This window comes from Antechinus flavipes, chromosome 1 (assembly GCF_016432865.1).
Source record: "Antechinus flavipes isolate AdamAnt ecotype Samford, QLD, Australia chromosome 1, AdamAnt_v2, whole genome shotgun sequence".
NCBI lineage: Eukaryota > Metazoa > Chordata > Mammalia > Dasyuromorphia > Dasyuridae > Antechinus > Antechinus flavipes.
This window is the reverse complement of record NC_067398.1, coordinates 512,003,076-512,023,853: the sequence shown is the minus strand read 5'-3', so window position 1 is coordinate 512,023,853 and position 20,778 is coordinate 512,003,076. Positions and strand designations below refer to the sequence as shown.

The 20,778-nt window shown below is 36.2% G+C and overlaps 1 protein-coding gene across 2 annotated transcripts in view; it reads left to right on the top strand.

The window, feature by feature from the left end:
- The first annotated feature begins 6,370 nt into the window (after nucleotides 1-6,370).
- SPIRE1 (spire type actin nucleation factor 1) overlaps nucleotides 6,371-20,778 on the top strand; it is a 191,921-nt gene continuing 177,513 nt past the window's right edge. For both annotated transcript variants that reach the window (XM_051970489.1, XM_051970488.1), the window contains exon 1: nucleotides 6,371-6,823. In XM_051970489.1, the coding sequence (XP_051826449.1) occupies nucleotides 6,463-6,823 (361 nt within the window). In that variant the 5' untranslated portion in view covers nucleotides 6,371-6,462. The remainder of the gene's footprint in view (nucleotides 6,824-20,778) is intronic.

Genomic DNA, 20,778 nt, shown 5'->3' with positions numbered 1-20,778 from the left:
GATCGGATTTTTCTTGTGCAGCATAATTGTGAAAACGTGTAGAAGAATTGCACATGTTTAACATATATTAGATTACTTGCTGTCTAGGGAAGGGGTGGGAGGAAGGGAGGAAGAAAAAATTTGTAACACAAGGTTTTGCAAGGATGAATATTGAAAACTATCTTTACATATATTTTGAAAATAAAAGCTATTATTTAAAAAAAGTTTATTTTTCCTCATCCTCTCTAACATTCGTCATTTCTGATAGGTGTAAGGTAGTATCTTAGAGTTGTTTTAATTTGCCTTTCTTTAATCAATAGTGATTTAGAGCATTGTTTCTATATAAGTTGCTTTGACTTCCTTTATTGAAAATTGTCTGTTCATATCTTTTATCCATTTTGTCAATTGGAGAATGGCTCTTATTTTTGTAAATTTGACTCAGTTCCCTACATACTTAAGAAATGAAGCCTTTATCAGAAAAACTTGCTGTGAAAACCAGTTATAATGAGAGTAACCTTTAATCATTGTCCACTATCCTCATTTGCCCATTCACTGTAAAACCTCTTCTTTTTATGACTATTTTATATTAGAAAAATTTCCTCATTCTATCTCCCCCTTCCCCTTCTCCCAGCACATCTCTCTTTCTCATCCCTTCATTTATTTTTAAGATCATTCCAGCATGATTAACTCATATCCCTCTGTCTATGTAAACTTTTTTTGCCCTAAAAATGACAATTCTTAGGTGCTATATATATCATCTTCCCATATAAAAATGTAAACAATCTGATTCCATTGAGTTCTTTATGCTTACTCGTTCATATTTATCTTTTTATGCTTCTTTTAAGTCTTATATGTGAATGTCAAATTTTCTATTCAGCTTTGGAATTTAACCATTCACCAGGAATGCTATAAAACCTTCCATTTCTTTTTTTTTTTTAATAACTTTTTATTGATAGAACTCATGCCAGGGTAATTTTTTACAACATTATCCCTTGCATTCACTTCTGTTCCAATTTTTCCCCTCCCTCCCTCCATCCCCTCCCCCAGATGGCAAGCAATCCTTTACATGTTGAATAGGTTACAGTATATCCTGGATACAATATACGTGTGCAGAACCGAACAGTTTTCTTGTTGCACAGGGAGAATTGAATTCAGAAGGTATAAATAATCCGGGAAGAAAAACCAAAATGCAAACAGTTTATATTCATCTCCTAGTGTTCTTTCTTTGGGTGTAGCTGCTTCTGCCCATCTTTGATCAATTGAAACTGAATTAGCTCTCTTTATCGAAGAGATCCACTTCCATCAGAATACATCCGCAAACAGTATCATTGTTGAGGTATATAATGATCTCCTGGTTCTGCTCATTTCACTTAGCATCAGTTCATGTAAGTCTCGCCAGTCCTCTCTGTATTCATCCTGCTTAAAACCCTCCATTTCATTAAATATTTATTTCCCCCCCTAAAAGATTGTATTCAGTTTTTCTGTAGGTTATTGGTTGTAATTCTAGCTCCTTTCCTTTCTGGAATATCACATTCCAGGCCCTCTGCTCCTTTAACATGAAAGCTGTTGGATCTTGTGTGATCCTAACTGTGACTCCACAGTTTTTGAATTATATCTTTCTGGATGCTTCAAGTATTTATTTTCTCATTCACTTGGGAGTTCTGGAGTTTAGCAGTAATATTTCTGGCAGTTTTCATTTTGAGATCTTTTCAGGAGGTAAATGGTAGATTCTTTCAATTTCTATTGTGCTCTTTGGATCTAAAATTTGGGGCAGTTTTCATTGATAATTCTTGAAATGTGATGTCTAGGTTCTTTCTTTCATAATGGTTTTCATGTAGTCCAACAATTCTTAAATTACTTCTCCTAAATCTATTTTCCAGGTCAGGGGGTTTTCTGAAGAGATAGTTCACATTTTCTTTTTTCGCTTTTTGACTTTGTTTTATTGTCTCTTGATGACTCATGGAATCTCACACAATTCTAATTTTTAGAGAGTTCTTTTCTTCCAATAATTTTTATGCTTTTTTTTTTTTTTTACTATTAGACCAATTGTTTTCTAAGATGTTATTTTCTTTAGTTTTTGTGTGTTCTTCTTTTACAAAGCTGTTAATTCTCTTTTCAAAATTTTCTTGATACCCTCATTTCTTTTCCCAATTTTTCCTTAATGACTCATCTCTTTCTTTGACTGTTCCAGGAATTTTTGTTGATCTTGAGTCCAGTTAGCATTTTTCTTTATTCTCTTTTTTTGTTGTTGAGGCAATTGGGGTTAAATGACTTGCTCAGGGTCACACTGCTAGGTCCTCCTGATTTCAGGGGTGACACTCTATCCATTACACCATCTAGCTGCCCCAGTTAGCATTTTCTTTAAGGATTTGCTTGTAACTGTTTTTGCATTTTTGTCTTCTTCTGAGTTCACATCTTGGTCTTTCCCACCATCATAACAGCTTTTTATAGTCAAATTATTATTTTTTTGTTTGCTCATTTTTTCCAGTCTATTTCTTGACTTTGAACTTTATGTTAACTTTGAGTTCTACTCACTGATGAGGGTGAGGATGCACTGTGCTAAACTTCAAGCATTTTTTTTTTTCTGCTATTTTGAGAGCTAGCTTGGGGGTCTAAAACATTTTGGTATTTCCAAGATGATATGATTCAGAGAGAAGTATAGTCACTGCTCTCCTCATCTATATTCTACTTTTTGCCCAGGGTGTCCACAAGTGCTAGTATTCTCTTTGCCTTGGAACTGAAATCAGATCCCTTGCTCCCCTGTGAGTGGTCACCCTGTCCTGAAACTGCAACCCAGAACAGTGTATGAGCAGTAGAGATGCTAATCAGTGCCAATTATATCCAGTGTCAGCAAAGATCCCCTGTAATCTCTTTCTGACCAGCTATCTCATCAGCTGTCTCTGGACTGAGAGCTTCTGCATCTATTGTAGCAGTTGTGTGTGGGCTCTGAAAAGGTTTCCTCCCTTGGTCTCATAAACTACCTATTGTCTTTCTAATTTTCTTAGGCTAGAACAATTGGTTCAATTACTCCAAAATTGGGTTTATGGAATTAACATGGAGAGATTTCAGCCGTGTTGTCTTTCATCTATCATCTTGGCTCTGCTCCTGCTCTATTGTCTCTTTTTGCGTCTATTTTTTCCCGATTATAGGCAAATGAGTGTTCTAAGAGGGGAACATATAGGCAACTAGTAATACTGAACTGTCCATCTCAGTCACTATAGTAATCCTCTTACCAAAAACAGGAGCCCTTAGCAGTGGCAGTTTAGTCTAGTAAAAAGCCAGTGAGGTAATAGAATAGGGCTCACTTGTGAACCAGCTCCAAAGAGAATCAGCCCAGCGGAGCAAAGCAGTAACTCATCTATTACCAGTATAATGATATCTCTGCTATTTAACAATTTTACTTATGATTTGGATAAAGGCAAGGATATAATATATATCAAATTTGCAAGTGACACAAGGCTAGGAAGACTAGCTAAAACACTGAATGATAAAGTCAGAATCCAAGATCTTAATAAGTTATATGACTGATTGAATTGAATAAGATGAAAGTAATTAGGGAGGTATAATAATTAAGGTTCAGAAATACAGGATGAAAGAGGCATAATTAAAGCTGCAATTTATATAATATCTGGGCATATTAGTGAGTTCAGAACTCAATATGAATAAGCAGGGTAATATGACAGTTCAAACACTTGATGGGTTCTTTGGTGGCCTTGAGGTTTTTTTTTTTTGGGGGGGTCAGGATTTGTTAATTTGTTGGTATAGGAAGCACCTGGTGAGTGTTAATCTGTACCCAATGCAGGGCAGCAATATTTCTGCAATTGATAATGTTAGTCTTAGAGATTTATTTGACAATACTGAGGTTAAGTGACTTTCCAAGCTTTAGGCACTTAACATCTTTGCAAAAAAAATCCCCAAAACCCAAATGGGGTCATTATGAAATAACAATAAAAGACACTTTCTTGATTCTTACATTTGGAAAGAATCTCTCCTCTGTGTTTCCATAGTGGTTTTTATATCTCCAATGACATTTAATACAATCTTTTAGGGTGTATAATTATTTTCCTCTTACTATCTTACTATATTGCAAACTACTTTGGAAAGATATCAGGTTCTTAGCTTTTTATACATGCCTTCCACATAGTAGTTCTCAGTAAATGTTAAATTAAATTGAAATTGGTTATGTAATTCTCAATTGACTTCTCTTTCTCAATAATCAGTGATTCTCCAAAAAATATAAATAAATAAATCTCAACTCTTTTGTATCGTAATGATTTAAGGTACAACCATCTATGAGCTACAGTACTTCAAGGATTTATGATTTTGGTGGTTTGCGTAGGTTGAAACCGCTTTCTTCAAGCACCTACATTTATTCAGACTACTGTGACTTAGTTGATGGTTTTAAAAAGCTGCTATGGCTGCATAATTCATCATCCTAAGTCATCCTGGTGATAAGCCTTTTCTTATTTACCTAGGATGAATTTTTAGATGACAGACATACATTCACTCAAAGTCTTACCAGAGTGGTAGAGCCTGGTTAAGTAAAAAAACCCAGGGTTACAACTTCATACCAGAAGATCTGAGAGCAGAACTTTAATGGAAAAACAGGCTATCTACCTTTGCATAAAACTCTGAATTAGAAGACAGACATAAGGAGAAGTGCTATTTAATATTGGTTGTTTACTCTCTGCCCAAATAATTACTTTAGTTGCTTTCTGTAGGAATTTTTTTTTTTTATCAGCATTAATCCTGTAGTGTCATGGTGGAATATTATCAGTTGAACACACTATCACATTTCCTTGCTTTACACAAGAATGATCTATTAATGCTGCTGTAATGCTGGGATTATATTTATAGGTTTATGATATTGGCACAGTGTGCTTTGGAATATTTATTTGTCCCACCCTGTGGCTAATTATCCTCCAGTTCACCACTTAACTTCTTAGACTTTGTGGTATCATCCGTTCTTATCACATGAATGAGCTGGGTTAATTGGGCTGTGATGAATGCTGTTGTGATGATGACTATGCTCCCAAATTGGGTTACGGAAGACATTATCTTGATGTGAGTGAGGATCAGCATCTAGATGTCATAGACAAAACTTGAACATGAGCTGAAAATGACACCAACCAAGAGTAGAGCAAAGACAGTCAGTGTTCTGAGAGTCTTTGTTTTTGAGAACTCCCTAGCTGTATACTATTTCAAAATTTTCTAACTTCATAATTTTGCAATCATTTTTTGGGGAGGAAGGTTTAGTGTGTGTGTGTGTGTGATTCTGTATTTGTGATTTCATTGATGTAGAGTATTTGGTAGGGAAACCACTCTGCCAGGACAAATCATTCACTGCTTCCTGATCTCCCTTAATTCTAGTGCCCTCCCTCCCCCATTGTTAATTATTTTTAATTTATCCGGTAAACATTTCATTCAAAAGTGGTTGTCAGTATGTTGTGTCCCCTAATAGGCGGTGAGCTTCCTAAAAGCAGGGATTATAGGTCTTTCTTTGTACTCCCAGCATTTAGTACAATTCCTGGCACATAGAATGAATTTAATAAAATGATCGACTGACTAGGGAGTTGTTTGGAAGCATTGAGAGAGGTGATCTGTCTTGGCTCATAGTAAATATGTGCAAAGTAGGATTAAAATCCAAGTCTTTCCGAGTCCAGAGTCTAAGGCTGACTTTATCAGTTGTAACGACATGCCCCTCTTTTACAAATGTAGTGGGCAATTAAGTCATATCAGCCTGCCCGCAAGACCCAGCAGTGCCAGCGGAGGACACAACCCAGGTTTGGCGGACGCTGGGCAGCCGGGGATAAAGCCTACGGAGACGTGGTTCTTCTTAGTCGGAGAACCCACTTGCGCTTTTAGGCCCCTGCACCAATGTGACCTTGTCGTTCGTTTAACACACACAACACTGACACACGTCTCCTCTGTGGCTTCTTTTTCTGGGACAGACTGGTGCTTTCCTGCCCCGGCCGGTGGCAGCTCCCTCCCGCAGGAGGCGCGGTGGTGATGCAAGTGAAGACTCTGGGCGGTAACCTCAGTAGCAGCTGCTTCCGAGCCCCCGGAGCTCGGAGCGGGGGGCGGGGCTGGGCGGGGCTGTTGGGAAGGCTGGGTGGGACGGACGCCATTGCGTTGCTATGAGCTGGCTCGGGGGCTGCGGAGGCGCTGGTCAATAGGCGCGGAGGCGGAGGCGGCGGCGGCGGCGGCGGCCGCGAACTGGGACTGCATCCTCCAGGTCTCTTTCCTGGGTCTCCCCTCCCCCCGCTACCCCTCCTCTCGCGCTCGCTGGGATCTGGGCACCGAGTCTCCCCTCACGTCTCGTTCGGTCTGGGCGGGCGGCGCGCGCAGCTCCCGAGGCGCTCGAGTTGCTGAGCCGCGCGGCGGTTCCGGGGATGGGGAGGCGGCGGCGGACGAAGGAGAAGATGCTTCTGGGCTGAGGCGAAGCCGACGAGGGAGTAGGAGGACGAGGCGGCTGTGGGAAGAATGGCTCACTCTGGAGCTGCCGCGGCTGTCCCCGGGGGAAGCGGCGAGCGCCGGGGGTCGGGCTCCTCGGCTTCGGGCCCGGGGGCGACGGCGAGTCTGGATGGCGGAGGTCCGCGGGACTCGCTGAGTCTGGAGGAGATTCTGCGCCTCTACAATCAGCCCATCAATGAGGAGCAGGCGTGGGCCGTATGCTATCAGTGCTGCGGCTCCCTGCGGGCCGCCGCTGGAGACCCGCGCAGTCGCCCCCGCCGCACTCCCCGCCACCGAGTGGAGGCGCCCGCGCAAATCCATGTCTGGAGGGATGGCACAGTCACCCTGGCCCCCGGGCTGGGCGACGCCGGGGAGCCGCCCCCGAGTGCAGGTAATCGTCCCCCACCCGCACTTTCCTTCCCTAGGTGACCGTGGTCCCCATTCCGGGGGCAGCCCTAAAATCCACCAGAAGAGAGGATTTCGGGATCACAAAACCCTTATTCGAGAAATTGGGGTGCTGGACAGTGTATGGGGATGACTTGGCTTTGCAACTCCTCCTTCTCCTTCGCGGCATCTATTTGCCCTTCTCCTGGCTCCCGCGCCCATTGGGAGGAGCTTGCAGACTCCGGGCTTGGGGTGCGGGGAGGAAAAAGTGGCGGCTTCTGGGGCTGCTCTCCTGCTTGATGCAGAGCTAGCTCCCATGTAGGTCAGCAGCATCACGAGGGGGAGGGAAGGGGAGGGAAGAAGAGGGGGAGCCTAGCAAAACAAAGGAGCTGTCAAGGGGGAACTGTCCCATCTCTAGCTGAAAAGCTTGAGGGGGTTGAAGGAGCGGGGAAGAGTTGTCTCACTCTGTTGTGGCTGCGTTTGAGGGTCAGCTTTTTATTTTGGGTATCTTTTTCATTTCTACTTGGAGCGAAAGAGCTGAAGGATACCAGTCACTCTTCCTCAACTTTATGCGACAGCTGTTCACAGCTTGTTTATGAGGTTGTGTGGGTTGGGCCTTTTTTTTGATATTTCTATATTATATTTACTTGCCATTTCTGTACATAACCTCATTGAGAACATTCAGCATTGGTTATTCATTCACGGTGTGAATAAGGCATTGTAAAATAGGCTCATTATATAGTTTAAACATCCTTGTAGACTAAAATAGCAAAACAGTTTCTTGGAAAAGGCACCTAACTGCATAGGAATAGTCTTAAAATGACAGTTTTAATAAAATTCGAATCGTTTTCTTTAAATTTTGGAGTGTAAAGAGATCTGATTTCGGAAGAGTTCCAAAACTATCATTGATAATTTTTTTTTTTTGGGGAGGGGAAGCAAATACAATGGCCATTAAAAAAATAAAAATAAATTGATTATGCTATAAGATCACAAAGTATCGTTTTCAAAAGCAAGAAAAATAAGTACTTTTTTCTGTCATTTAATCTTCTAGATGATGAATCTGAACTTATAGGATGAAAATTTCAATGAGTAGGTAAACCTTGGTTTCAGAGCCTACGCTAATTGTAAAATCTTCAAAATGAGCACTTTATATCTAGTGATCATTCAATAAATCGATACTGATGAGGGTAATTTGTACCGTCAGTCACTTTGATTCCATTAAATTTAAAATAATTCTGGGGGAGGAAGGAAAGAGGGACCCTTAATATAGAATTTCACTAGTTAAGGGAATTTCTCTACTAATCATATCTGTACTCTCTATAATTTAATTTGAGTTAAATATAAATTTAAAATTTTATATTTAAACTTAAAGATTCCTGGACCATTGAGAGAAAAAGTGACCTGTGCAAAAAAACACCGCTAGGAAGTTAGTCACTTTTTGTTTGTTATGTAACTATTGCTTTTAAATCCTTGGTTGTTTTAAATAAGCCTTGCAGGTTATAGGTCTGGAGAACATGATTTTTCCACATTCTATGTTAGAAATCCTAAAATGGTAGGCGTCTAGGATTATAATGGGGGGGAAAGAGGGGCTTATTTAAAAGTGGTTGGTCACAGCAGTAGTAGAGTAGTGTTTCTGAAAAATATACGTTCTAGACACCCTGGTTTGTGAGGCAGTGTGATATATTGGAACGACCATTGGGTGAGGGATTAAGGATTGTAATTTAACTATGTGACCTTGGAAAAGTCATTTAGCTTCTTTGAGCCTTAGATTTTTTTACCTGTAAAATGAGATTGACTACAAGAAGGTCCCAGCTTTAAAGTATGTATTTTTGAACTTTTCTTTATCTGGTCCAACTTTAGAATCTTAAATAATGTTTTAAATTGTTCTAGTTAGCAAGTTCATATAAGATACTTTATTAGCAGTTTTTAGATTTTGTCTTTAATTTACTGACCTAATCTTAGGAACCAATTATTTTTCTTCATTAAGATAATGATGTGTGATAATATATTGTCCATATATAAAGAGAACATAATTGATATGGTTGAGCACTGAGTTTTTTGTGTGTGTTTTTTTTTTTTGTTTGTTTGTTTTTTTGTTGTTGGTAATGAATTTGTGCCCTTCACACAGTTTTGCTTGGTTGCTTTTGGGTCCAATGGCAAACTATACATTTTTGAGGTTGTTGGGTTCAGTGATAAAAATAGGTTGTTTTAAAGTATTTATTTATTGTTGAAGGAATACCTTATTAGAGTATTTGTGGGCATCCACATTCAAATCATTAAGATTTTGGGACTTCAAATCATTAAAATATGAAACTAGCTACACAGGAGTATTTCATTAGAGGGTTAAGTACGGTATTAATTTTTAGAAGTAATCTTATCCTTAGACACTTTGTTCCTTCTGGCATTGGTAGAAATCCCACCATTTGAGTAAAAAGATATGATCAGGTTAAAAATTTTATAATTAAGGAAAAATTAAGGGAAAAAAATTGTATGTACTGCATATGTACTTACATAGTAAGAGATAATAGAATTACTTTAAATGTTTTTATTTTTATAAATGCCTTAAAATATCACCAATATATATCAGCAATGTTTCTACTTAGTGTTTGATTTAAAATAATTTTAGTAACTAATTAGTCAGATTACACCAGATAAAGTATTGAAGACCAGAATTGGAAAAATCTTCATAGAGTAAATTAACTCTTATTTTTATACATGAGGAATTTGAGATCCAGAGATGTTGTCATCATAACTAGAAACTGTGGAAAGAGCAATAGATTGGAAATTGAGACCTGAATCTGATACTTAGTTACTGCTTTTCTAAAAATCATTCTCTTCAAATTAAAGTGATTATAATAATAATATAATGAATATAATAATAATTGAACTAGCTAGCCTGCACAACTGTTGGGGAAAGTGTTTTGTAAATAAGTGCCAAAAAATGTGAAATTATGATAATTTGTTATCATGTAATGATAGAATTAGGACTAGACTACATTTCCTGATTCTTAATATATAGCCTGCTTTTTCCTATAATTTTCTATAATTTACAATTGAAATGTTAGAGGCCATGTCCCAGATGGATGAATATTATTGTCCTTGATATAATCTTGGAGGGAGTGCTATTTCTTTTACCTGGAGAGTACAGAAGGAAGTGAAGTATTATGGATCACTATTATAGATCAGTGCCATTATTTCTTCTTTTCTCACCAAGGAAAAGGTATAGAAAGCAGCAGCAGAAGAGACGGCATTTCAAGTGCTTTAATGGTTTGTGCCAGAAATTCTCTTCCACATTTAAGTGATAACACCTGAAGCATTACATTTAATTTGAAACATGAAAACTGATGCAATTGTTCAATTAGATTAGATAAAATAGAATAAAAGAAGATAGATTATAATGATAAGCATATAGCATATATTGGAAGACGAATTTGAAGGAGGAAAAACTTGTATTTAATGTTCTGTCTTTGCTTCCAGCAGTGGAGTGGCAGAAATATAACACAAATAAGAGGTACAGAAACGACATATTGAACTCAGCTTTTATTGAATGTCTGAGAGTCAAAATGATTAACTGAATCCTAAAAGTAGAAGCTATCCATAGTGCCAGGGCAATAGTTAAGGAAGACCTGTGATTCTTCTGAAATTATTTAAAAGATGTTTTCTCAAATATTCCTGTAATATAAGATCTAGGATCTTTGACCAACATTTCTCTATGGTTCTCATTTTACAAAGAAATCAATTAGTATTTATTAAATATCTACTACATGCCAGACACTGTGCTAGGCACTAGGTAAACAAAAAATTAAGCAATCCCTGTCCTTAAAGAACATATATTTTATTGGGAGAGACAACTTATATATAAATAAATGCAGCATGTGTACCAAGGAATTTTAAGAGGAAAGACACTCGGAACTAGGGAGAAAAGAAAATGTTTCAAGTAGAATATGCTGCTTAAGTTGATTCTTGAAGAAAATAGATCCTAAAATGTATTACTATGAAGGGAGAACTGTACACATCTGGGAGACGGCCTGTGCAAAAGCATAGAGATGGAAATGTCATTCATGAGAACTAGTAAAAAGGCTAATATGATAGTACTTCAAGGGCAATAATGTATGATGAACCTGGAAAGGTAGATTGGTACCACATTGCAAAGAGTTTTAAAATCCAGAAGAGTTGATATTAGGTACTGGAGACAATAGGAGCAAACCATGTTTGAGTAGGAGAATAACGTAGTCAGACCTGCATTTTTTTAAAATAGCTTTTTATTTACAAGTTATATGTATGGGTAATTTTACAGCATTGACAATTGCCAAGCCTTTTGCTTCAATTTTTCCCCTCCTTCTTCCATCCCCTCCCCTAGATGGCAGGATGACCAGTAGATGTTAAATATATTAAAGTATAAATTAGATACTCAATAAGTATATGTGACCAAACCATTATTTTGCTATACAAAAAGAATCAGACTCTGAATATTGTACAATTAGCCTGTGAAGGAAATCTAAAAGGCAGGCAGGCAAAAATATAGGGATTGGGAATTCAATGTAATGGTTCTTAGTCATCTTCCAGAGTTCTTTTGCTGGGTGTAGCTGGTTCAGTTCATTACTGCTCCATTGGAACTGATTTGGTTCATCTCATTGCTGAAGATGGCCAGGTCCATCAGAATTGATCATCATATAGTATTGTTGTTGAAGTATATAATGATCTCCTGACCCTGCTTGTTTCACTCAACATCAGTTCGAGTAAGTCTCTCCAGGCCTTTCTGAAATCATCCTGTTGCACACCTGCATTTTAAAGAAATAACTTTGGCAGCTGTGTGGAGATAGAATAAGATGAGGAGAAACTTGAAGTAAAGTGATCAGTAAGGAAACTGTCTTTGCAGAAGTCCAAGCAAGATATGAAGAGGGCCTGAATTCCTGTAGTAGTTGTATAATAGACAAGATCTGAAGGGAGAGATCTTATGGAGATAGAATATCAGGATATCCAATTTTAAATGTCTAAAAGGAAGTTGGTCATCAGCTACTGGGTCTAATAAAAAAGAGAGCTAGACATATAGAACTGAGAGTCATATGTATCAAAGTGAAAGAAATTGAGGTCCATATGTAGTTAAAGTAAGATTGTTGTTTAAAAAAAAAAACACTATTGGGCCAGGAAATGATTAAATTGTAAAGTCCTCAAAAATAAGAATTGTCTCATTGGCTAACTTCTGTTGCTTAGTTTGTTACCACACTAATCTTTTTATTCCCATTTGAAATCTATTGCATTAAATGAACCATAACATATAATATTTAAAATAACTAAATGTCAAAAGCATTAAATTATTTTTATGAGGCCTAACTGAACATTAAATCATTATAAATCTGAGAAAATGAGTTAGATCTTTAGGAACAAATACACATCTCATAAAAACATTGCTGTTTGAAATTATTTTACTTATGTTGTCAGTTTCTTTAGTAAAAGTTTCATTTATGTAATAGGTATCCTTTTTTGAAAGTATACATTTCTCTTCATTTGATTGATTGGCTGCTTGATGTAGTACTTGAAGAGCTGGTTTGAATAATGCTTCAGGATTTATTCGTTAGTTGTATTACCCACAGCAAATAACTTAGCCTCTCTTGCCTCAGTTTCCTAATCTGTAAAATGAATCTAATAGTGGCAGCTTCCTAGGGTTGTTAAGAGGAACAATGAGATAATATATATAGAATACTTTACAAAATGTGATGCTTGTGTTAGTCATAATGTAAAAGAGAAGGAGAAGAGAAGGAAATAAGCATTTAAATAACACCTGTTCAGTATCTGGCACTGTACTGAGCACTTTTTACAAATGTCTCTGATTCTTGCAACCACCCTTTGAGGTAGGTCATATTATTATCCCCATTTTACAGTTGAGAAAACTTGAGACAAACAGGTTAAGTGAGTTGCCCAGGATCATAGAGCTAATGTATGAGCTCAAATTTAGTTTTCCTGACTTCAGGACCAATACTTTATCCACTGTATTATTAACTATCTCCCAAAAGTGTGTTCCAAAAGACTTACTGCAATTTTTAGTCAGTTTTCCTAAAATGAATAGTAAATGTCTGTGGGCACACTAATAGAAGAATGAGAGTGGATTCTTATAGTGAACATTCAGGCTTTGTTTGGAATATATAAAAAAGATAAGATCAGTTATGCCTGTCCATAAAAATGCATCTAGAATAATGCCCCTCTTGTTTGCAGAATGTTGGCAAAAATGTTTAAATGGTGAAAATAAATTTCTTGATCTCTCACATCCTAATATTTGTTCTCCCTGTTAAGATGAACAATTGGAGAGAGGGCTAGGGAATTACTTAAAACACATAAATATTGTCTACACCTGATATATTTCATAATACTGTATTGACAAAGGCAGTCCTACATGATGTGTGTTAAGATTAAATTCTACCATGATTTGATATTCCTGAGAGGTGTAGTTGTCAAAGTTAAACTGGAAAGATATGTTCTGAATTTTCCTGAAGCTGATGGAATGATTTGTACTAGCTGTAAATGTTATTTTAAGGTAGTTAATACGACTAATCAGGATTTCCAAAGTTGTAAATTTTTAAAAAAAATTTTGGACCTGATTGCATTTAAGTCTGAGACTCTTGGTAAGGAAGCTGTCTCTGCTAATTCATAAGATACTTGCTCTTTGAGGGTAATGAGAAGTTAAATGCCCAGGGTCACATAGCCAGTTTGTATTTAGGCAGGACTTGAACCCAGTTTTTCTGATTGTTAGGTCATCTTTCGATTATACAACACTGATTCTCAAAAATTATAGTTAAACTGAGAAATTTCTAATTCAGCCTAACATAAACATGGCCCAAATGTCACTTATGATTTCATCTCACTTGGATGATGATGATGATATAGTATGAGATCTGAAAATCCCTAGTTTTTAGAATCAAGGAACATGTGAATTATGAATTTTTACAGAATTTTAAAAAATTACATAATAATCCAATCCACTTTTTACACATCTCATTTTTTTTATGTTGTTTCTTCCTCTTCTGGCTATATGTGCCTTGCTTGTCAGTTTTCTTTTTTCTTCCCTATCTGGCCAGCTCATTTTGTTGGTATTTCTGTTTCCTTTGGTTTCCTTCTCAATTTCTTTATGCAGTTCTGGGAAGAAAAGGCAAGTATTTCGGGTAAACATTCTATTAGCCATAGTCAAAGCAGAATAGAGGCTTGAATTTTATATGGCTTTTTGTATAGATTTATAGTCTCATATAATTCAGCAAAATATAGAGAACACTTTCTAAGAATATTTTTACATTTTGATAAGGATTTCTTGTATTAATTCTCATCCTGCTCATTTGGCATAAAGTATTTACTTGATTCTATTTTTAAACCCTATGTTAGTATCGTGTCTTGATTTACTTTTTAAAAATTATATTTTATTTTCACATCTGCATTCTTTCCCCCTTAAAAATTTTTTTAGACTTTTAGCAAATTTTATTGGTAGTTTAATTGAGCCAATGATTCAGATACTTTTCTTCCATACATATTTCCACATTTATCATTCTGCAGAAGAAAAACCAGATCAAAAAGAAAAAAATGAGGAGAATAAAAAAAAAGCAGCAACAAAAAAGATGAAAAAACTATGTTGTGATCTATAATTTAGTCCCCATAGTCCTCTCTCTAGATGGTGTTGACTTTATCACAAATCCATTGGAATTGGTCTGAATCACTTCATTGTTGAAAAGATCTACACCCATCAGAGTTGATCATCACATAATTTAGCTGCCACTATACAATGTTCTTTTGGTTCTACTCAATTAGCATCATTTCATTAAGTCTCTCCAGGCCTTTCTGATATCATCCTATTATCATTTCTGATGGAACAATAATATTCCAAGAAATTGGACTGGAGTAGAGACAGATTTTGAAGTGAGAAGACCAACCAACAGACTATTGCAGTAGTCCAGATGTGAAGTGAAAAGTGTCTATACCAATGTGATGATAGTCAAAGGAGAAAAGGGGCTGCTCCATACATATTACAAAAGTAAAATTGACAGGCCTTGTTAGCAGAATAGGTAAGTGTAGTATTCTAAGCATATTAGGAAGATTGGTGGTTTTTTTGGGAAAAGATGAGTTTTTTGGTCATGTTGAATATAAGATGTTCACAGAATATACATAAGATGTTCAGTAGACTGTTGGAGATGTGAAACTGAAAGTCAGCAAAGAAGGTAGGGAAAAGCATAGAGATAACTGAATCAGAGCAAAGCCTTTATAGATCACCCAAGGTTAGCATTCTTGAAGCTGACATACTACTTTTAAATTGAATTTAGAAATATTAGGCAAGTTTTTTTTTTTAAGCCTTATAGATAGATGAATAGGTGTTCAATGTATGATGTAATTTTTTGTTTATTTATTTATTTTTATTTTATAATAACTTTTTATTGACAGAATCTATGCCAGGGTAATTTTTTTACAACATCATCCCTTGCACCCGCTTCTATTCCGATTTTTCCCCTCCCTCTCTCCACCCTCTTCCCTAGATGGCAAGCAGTCCTATATGTTAAATATGTTGCAGTATATCCTAGATACAATATATGTTTGCAGAACCGAACAGTTCTCTTGTTGCATAGGGAGAATTGGATTCAGAAGGTATAAATAACCCGGGAAGAAAAACAAAAATGCAGATAGTTCACATTCGTTTCCCAGTGTTCTTTCTTTGGGTGTAGCTGCTTTTGTCCGTCATTTATCAATTGAAACTCAGGTCTCTTTGTCAAAGAAATCCCCTTCCATCAAAATATGTCCTCATACAATATCGTTGTCGAAGTGTATAATGATCTCCTGGTTCTGCTCATTTCACTTAGCATCAGTTCATGTAAGTCTCGCCAGTCCTCTCTGTATTCATCCTGCTGGTCATTTCTTACAGAACAATAATATTCCATAACATTCATATACCACAATTTACCCAGCCATTCTCCAATTGATGGGCATCCATTCATTTTCCAGTTTCTGGCCACTACAAACAGGGCTGCTACAAACATTTTGGCACATACAGGTCCCTTTCCCTTCTTTAGTATTTCTTTGGGATATAAGCCCAATAGAAACACTGCTGGATCAAAGGGTATGCACAATTTGAGAATTTTTTGGGCATAATTCCATATTGCTCTCCAGAATGGTTGGATTCGTTCACAACTCCACCAACAATGCATTAGTGTCCCAGTTTTCCCGCATCCCCTCCAACATTCATCATTATTTTTTCCTGTCATCTTAGCCAATCTGACAGGTGTGTAGTGGTATCTCAGAGTTGTCTTAATTTGCATTTCTCTGATCAATAATGATTTGGAACACTCTTTCATATGAGTGGTAATAGTTTCAATTTCATCCTCTGAAAATTGTCTGTTCATATCCTTTGACCATTTATCAATTGGAGAATGGCTTGATTTCTTATAAATTTGAGTCAGTTCTCTATATATTTTAGAAATGAGGCCTTTATCAGAACCTTTAACTGTGAAGATGTTTTCCCAGTTTGTTGCTTCCCTTCTAATCTTGTTTGCATTAGTTTTGTTTGTACAAAGGCTTTTTAATTTGATGTAATCAAAATTTTCTATTTTGTGATCAGTAATGGTCTCTAGTTCATCTTTAGTCACAAATTTCTTTCTCCTCCACAAGTCTGAGAGATAAACTATTCTATGTTCCTCTAATTTATTTATAATCTCGTTCTTTATGCCTAGGTCATGGACCCATTTTGATCTTATCTTGGTATATGGTGTTAAGTGTGGGTCCATGCCTAATTTCTGCCATATTCCAATTATCCCAGCAGTTTTTATCAAATAATGAATTCTTTTCCCAGAAGTTAGGGGCTTTGGGTTTGTCAAACACTAGATTGCTATAGTTGACTATTCTGTCTTGTGAACCTAACCTTTTCTACTGATCAACTAATCTATTTCTTAGCCAATACCAAATGGTTTTGGTGACTGCTGCTTTATAATATAATTTTAGATCAGGTACAGCTAGGCCACCTTCATTTGATTTTTTTTTTCATTAATTCCCTTGAGATTCTCGACTTTTTATTGTTCCATATGAATTTTGTTGTTATTTTTTCTAGATCATTAAAATATTTTCTTGGAAGTCTGATTGGTATAGCACTAAATAAATAGATTAGTTTAGGGAGTATTGTCATCTTTATTATGTTCGCTCGGCCGATCCAAGAGCACTTAATATTTTTCCAATTATTTAAGTCTGACTTTATTTGTGTGGAGACTTTTTTATAATTTTGCTCATATAATTCCTGACTTTCCTTTGGTAGATAGATTCCCAAATATTTTATGGTATCAACAGTTATTCTGAATGGAATTTCTCTTTGTATCTCTTGCTGTTGAGTTTTGTTGGAAATGTATAAAAATGCTGAGGATTTATGGGATTTATTTTGTAGCCAGCTACTTTGCTAAAATTATGAATTATTTCTAATAGCTTTTTAGTAGAATCTCTGGGGTTCTCTAGGTATACCATCATATCATCTGCAAGGGTTATAGTCTTTCCCCCCTCCATCCCAAGCCCAATATATACAAACACTCAACATACATACACCGAGGAGAATTTAGTTGCAGGAAAGATGAAGAGGTTTAGTTCTTAGGTGAGGTGACAAGGTGGATGGTAAGGCCTAGCTAGGGGCCCAAAGAGTACTTTAGCAAGGTAGATGCCAATGCCTGGGATTATGGAGGGCTTTTTGGCAAGTTGAAAACTTATTACTTTGCCTTTCAGGAAACATATATAGCTCATTGTTTCATTGCTAAAAAGTAAAATACTCCTTTATCCTGGGCTTTATTACCTGCTTGTTTTAGTCAGATCTACAGTGAAGTATCTGTTTCTGGCCATAATCACTGCCATTGCCGAGCCTTTCTTGTTAATTTGTGTTTTAGAAATATTTAATTTTTGGTTTTGTAGTTTGTATGCTATTGATAGAAAAAAATAGTTCTTTGATAACTTTTCTCCTAGAACATTTCTGTCTTTCTCCTTTGTCTGTGTTTGGTTACATGCTCAGAAAAAGAAAACCATATTTTAATAGTTGGCTATATTAATGAAGGAAGCTGCAGTTAAATGGAACTATAACTTCACAGTTATACTTGAAGCTGCAGTTACTTATTTGGGTGGAAAAGAACTGTATTGGAGAAGTGGTTTTTATCATATGCCCAAAGACAAACATTTCATGGGGTATTTGGTCATTATTGTAGTGATATTAATGATAAATACTTCTTTTAAAAAACATTATGAAAATAATTGTACTTTGCACCCCAATATCAGTTGTCTAAGTTGAAGGTAAATTCTACAAAGAACTTTTTATAAAACTAAATTATCATATCTTCTGATACTTGATGTCGTTAATGTTTCAAAGATCAATAATATCTTTTTCTGTTAAAATGTAGTCAGTTTCTTTCTTTCTTCTTCTTCTTTTTTTTTTTTTGTAGTACTATTTACTGCTGTCCAATGCTTACCCAATGTTACATGCTTTTTGTGAAAAAAAATGTTCAGTGATTTAGAAGCATGAGGTTTTTTGCCTAATGTAATACTAGTCTGGTCTTTCTTCTAAGCCGTACTTTCCTAAATATCTATCTCCATCTTCCCTCCTTTTGTGTTCTCTTCTCCTTTACATGGAAGTTATTTAGTATCAAAGTGTGTATTGATAGGATTTGGAGAATATAATCAACTTCTTAGTAGAATTTCACTGTCACCTTTTCCTTAGTAATTGATGTTGAGGAGTTAGCTGCAATTGTTTTCATGGTGATCTTTTCCTAAATACTTTAGTACTGCAATATATGGTGACCCCAAATCCCATAAAATAATGTTTCTTATAGGTATATAGTCAAAACCAGTCCCTCTGCTAACTTCTTTCTTTACCTCTCCAAGGAAGATCTCTGAGCTAATTCATATAGTTTCTATTTTTTTTTTCTTCTGATATAATTTAAAGCAAGAATGTCAACATGGGATATAGTTCTTTTAGCAGTATGTTTAATTAGTGGTCATTGCACAAAGATCTTACATTTAGAGAAGCAGAAATCAAATTGAAGTTTGTTTTCAGTTCTAAAACTATGCTGTTTTGCACTCTTTGCCTCCCTGGGGGCTATTCTCACAGCAGGAAAAAGGGATATATAGGAATTAAGGCTGTTTTTGTTTTTTGTTTGTTTGTTTTGTTTCAGGGGTAGTCTTAGAATACCAAAAAAGTTGTATTATTAGACCAACTTCCTGGTGATATATTTTTATGATTAAGTAGGTTATTGTTGTTGTTGTTGTTTTGTTTTTACTAGATCACTTAATTTAAAGCTTAGACATGTTCATATATTTAAACACTACAAGGATTTGGTCACACCTATTCTGCATTATTTTTATAAGATAGAGTGATTATCTAGAAATTTCATCATTTCATAGTATTGGAGTCATCAGAGCCTCAACCTTCTTTCCTTCCTTTGCTCCCTATTGCCTGAATAGAAAAAAAGGAATAAGTATCTGCTTAAATTTTTATTTTAAAGAAAACAGACAATTCAGAAAAAAATTTGGCTTATAGTTGTATTTAGTTTTTGTTGATACAAAACATGGTATACTTCATGTAGAATAATTAATCAACCATTTATTAAACCTCTACTATATGTCAGAAACTGTTAGGAACTGGAGCATGTAGAGTACAAGGGAATAATTTTAAATAAGTCTGGAAAGATTGTGAAGGGATTGAGTTGTCAAATAGAAGATAGTATTTGATCATAGGGCAACAGGGAGTGACTGGATTTTATGGAAAGGGAGAGGGACAGGGAGAGAGAGAGAGAGAGACATAGACAGAGATAGAGAGAAACAAAGACATGGTTAGATCACTTTGATAGCTGAGTTGAGGATGGGATAGAGTGGAAAGAGACAGGCAATTAAAGCCTGATCTAGGATGTGACTGTGAGTAGAGAAAAGGCAACCAGATTTAAGAGATGTTGTGGCTGTAGAAATGATAAAACACTTTATGATCAATGAGAGATGAGGAAGAGTGAGAAATGAGGGGGGAAAAAAGGTGACTATAAGGATAGTGACAAGCTGGATAGAAATAGGGGAAGTTCAGAGGAGGGATAAGTTTGAAAGGTATAACAAATTCTTTTTTGGACATATTTGTTGAGTTTGAGATGCCTATGAGTTATCTAGTTGGAAATGTCCAAAAGTAAGTTGGTGGTGAAAGAATAGAGCTCAGCAGAGTGACTAAGGCTGTATATATAATACTGTATATATAAATCTGTGAGTTATCTGTATGATGGATGATGAGCCAGCAAAGAATGTTGAGTGATCAGACTGGTAGGAGGAGGTCCGGGAGAGAGCAGTGTATCCCATAGGAAGAGTAGTCAGAAGTATCAAATGTTGCAAAGAGGGCAAGAAGTTTAAAGATTGAGAAAAGACCATGACATTTGACAACTTGGACAACATTGATATGTCTGGAGAAAGAATTCATTTGAATGTCGGGAATCAGAAGCCAGATTGGAAAGGGTTGAGAAGTGGATAAAAAGAGAGCATGTAGAAGCAAATAATTTTTAGAATTTTAGATAATTCTAAATAAATAAATTTGGCAATTGTGAAAGCATTTTAGATTAGATTGCAGAATTTTATTTAGGGTATTTGCTTACCTCCTATTTGCTTATACAGTATTCCTGTTTTTCTGCTTCACTCCTATTTTCACATTCACATGCATTCGTCTGTGTGTATAATTATATTCCTCCAGGAAAATAATGCTTTGTAGTCAGTCCTTATTAATTGTAAGAGTATCATTCTGAGACCTGTGGTTTCTGTGACTGTTTCTGTTTTATATTTGAGAATCAAAAAAATGACTTGTCCCCTCCTGGTAGCTGTAGTAGAGGTAAGAATAGACTGGATTTGTTAAAAATGAAGTAGTTCCATCTCTAGTAAACATACACTGGCGTTATTTTGCTGAAGCCTACTTAAAAAATTGTTCTTGTGATTTCACTAATATAGGGA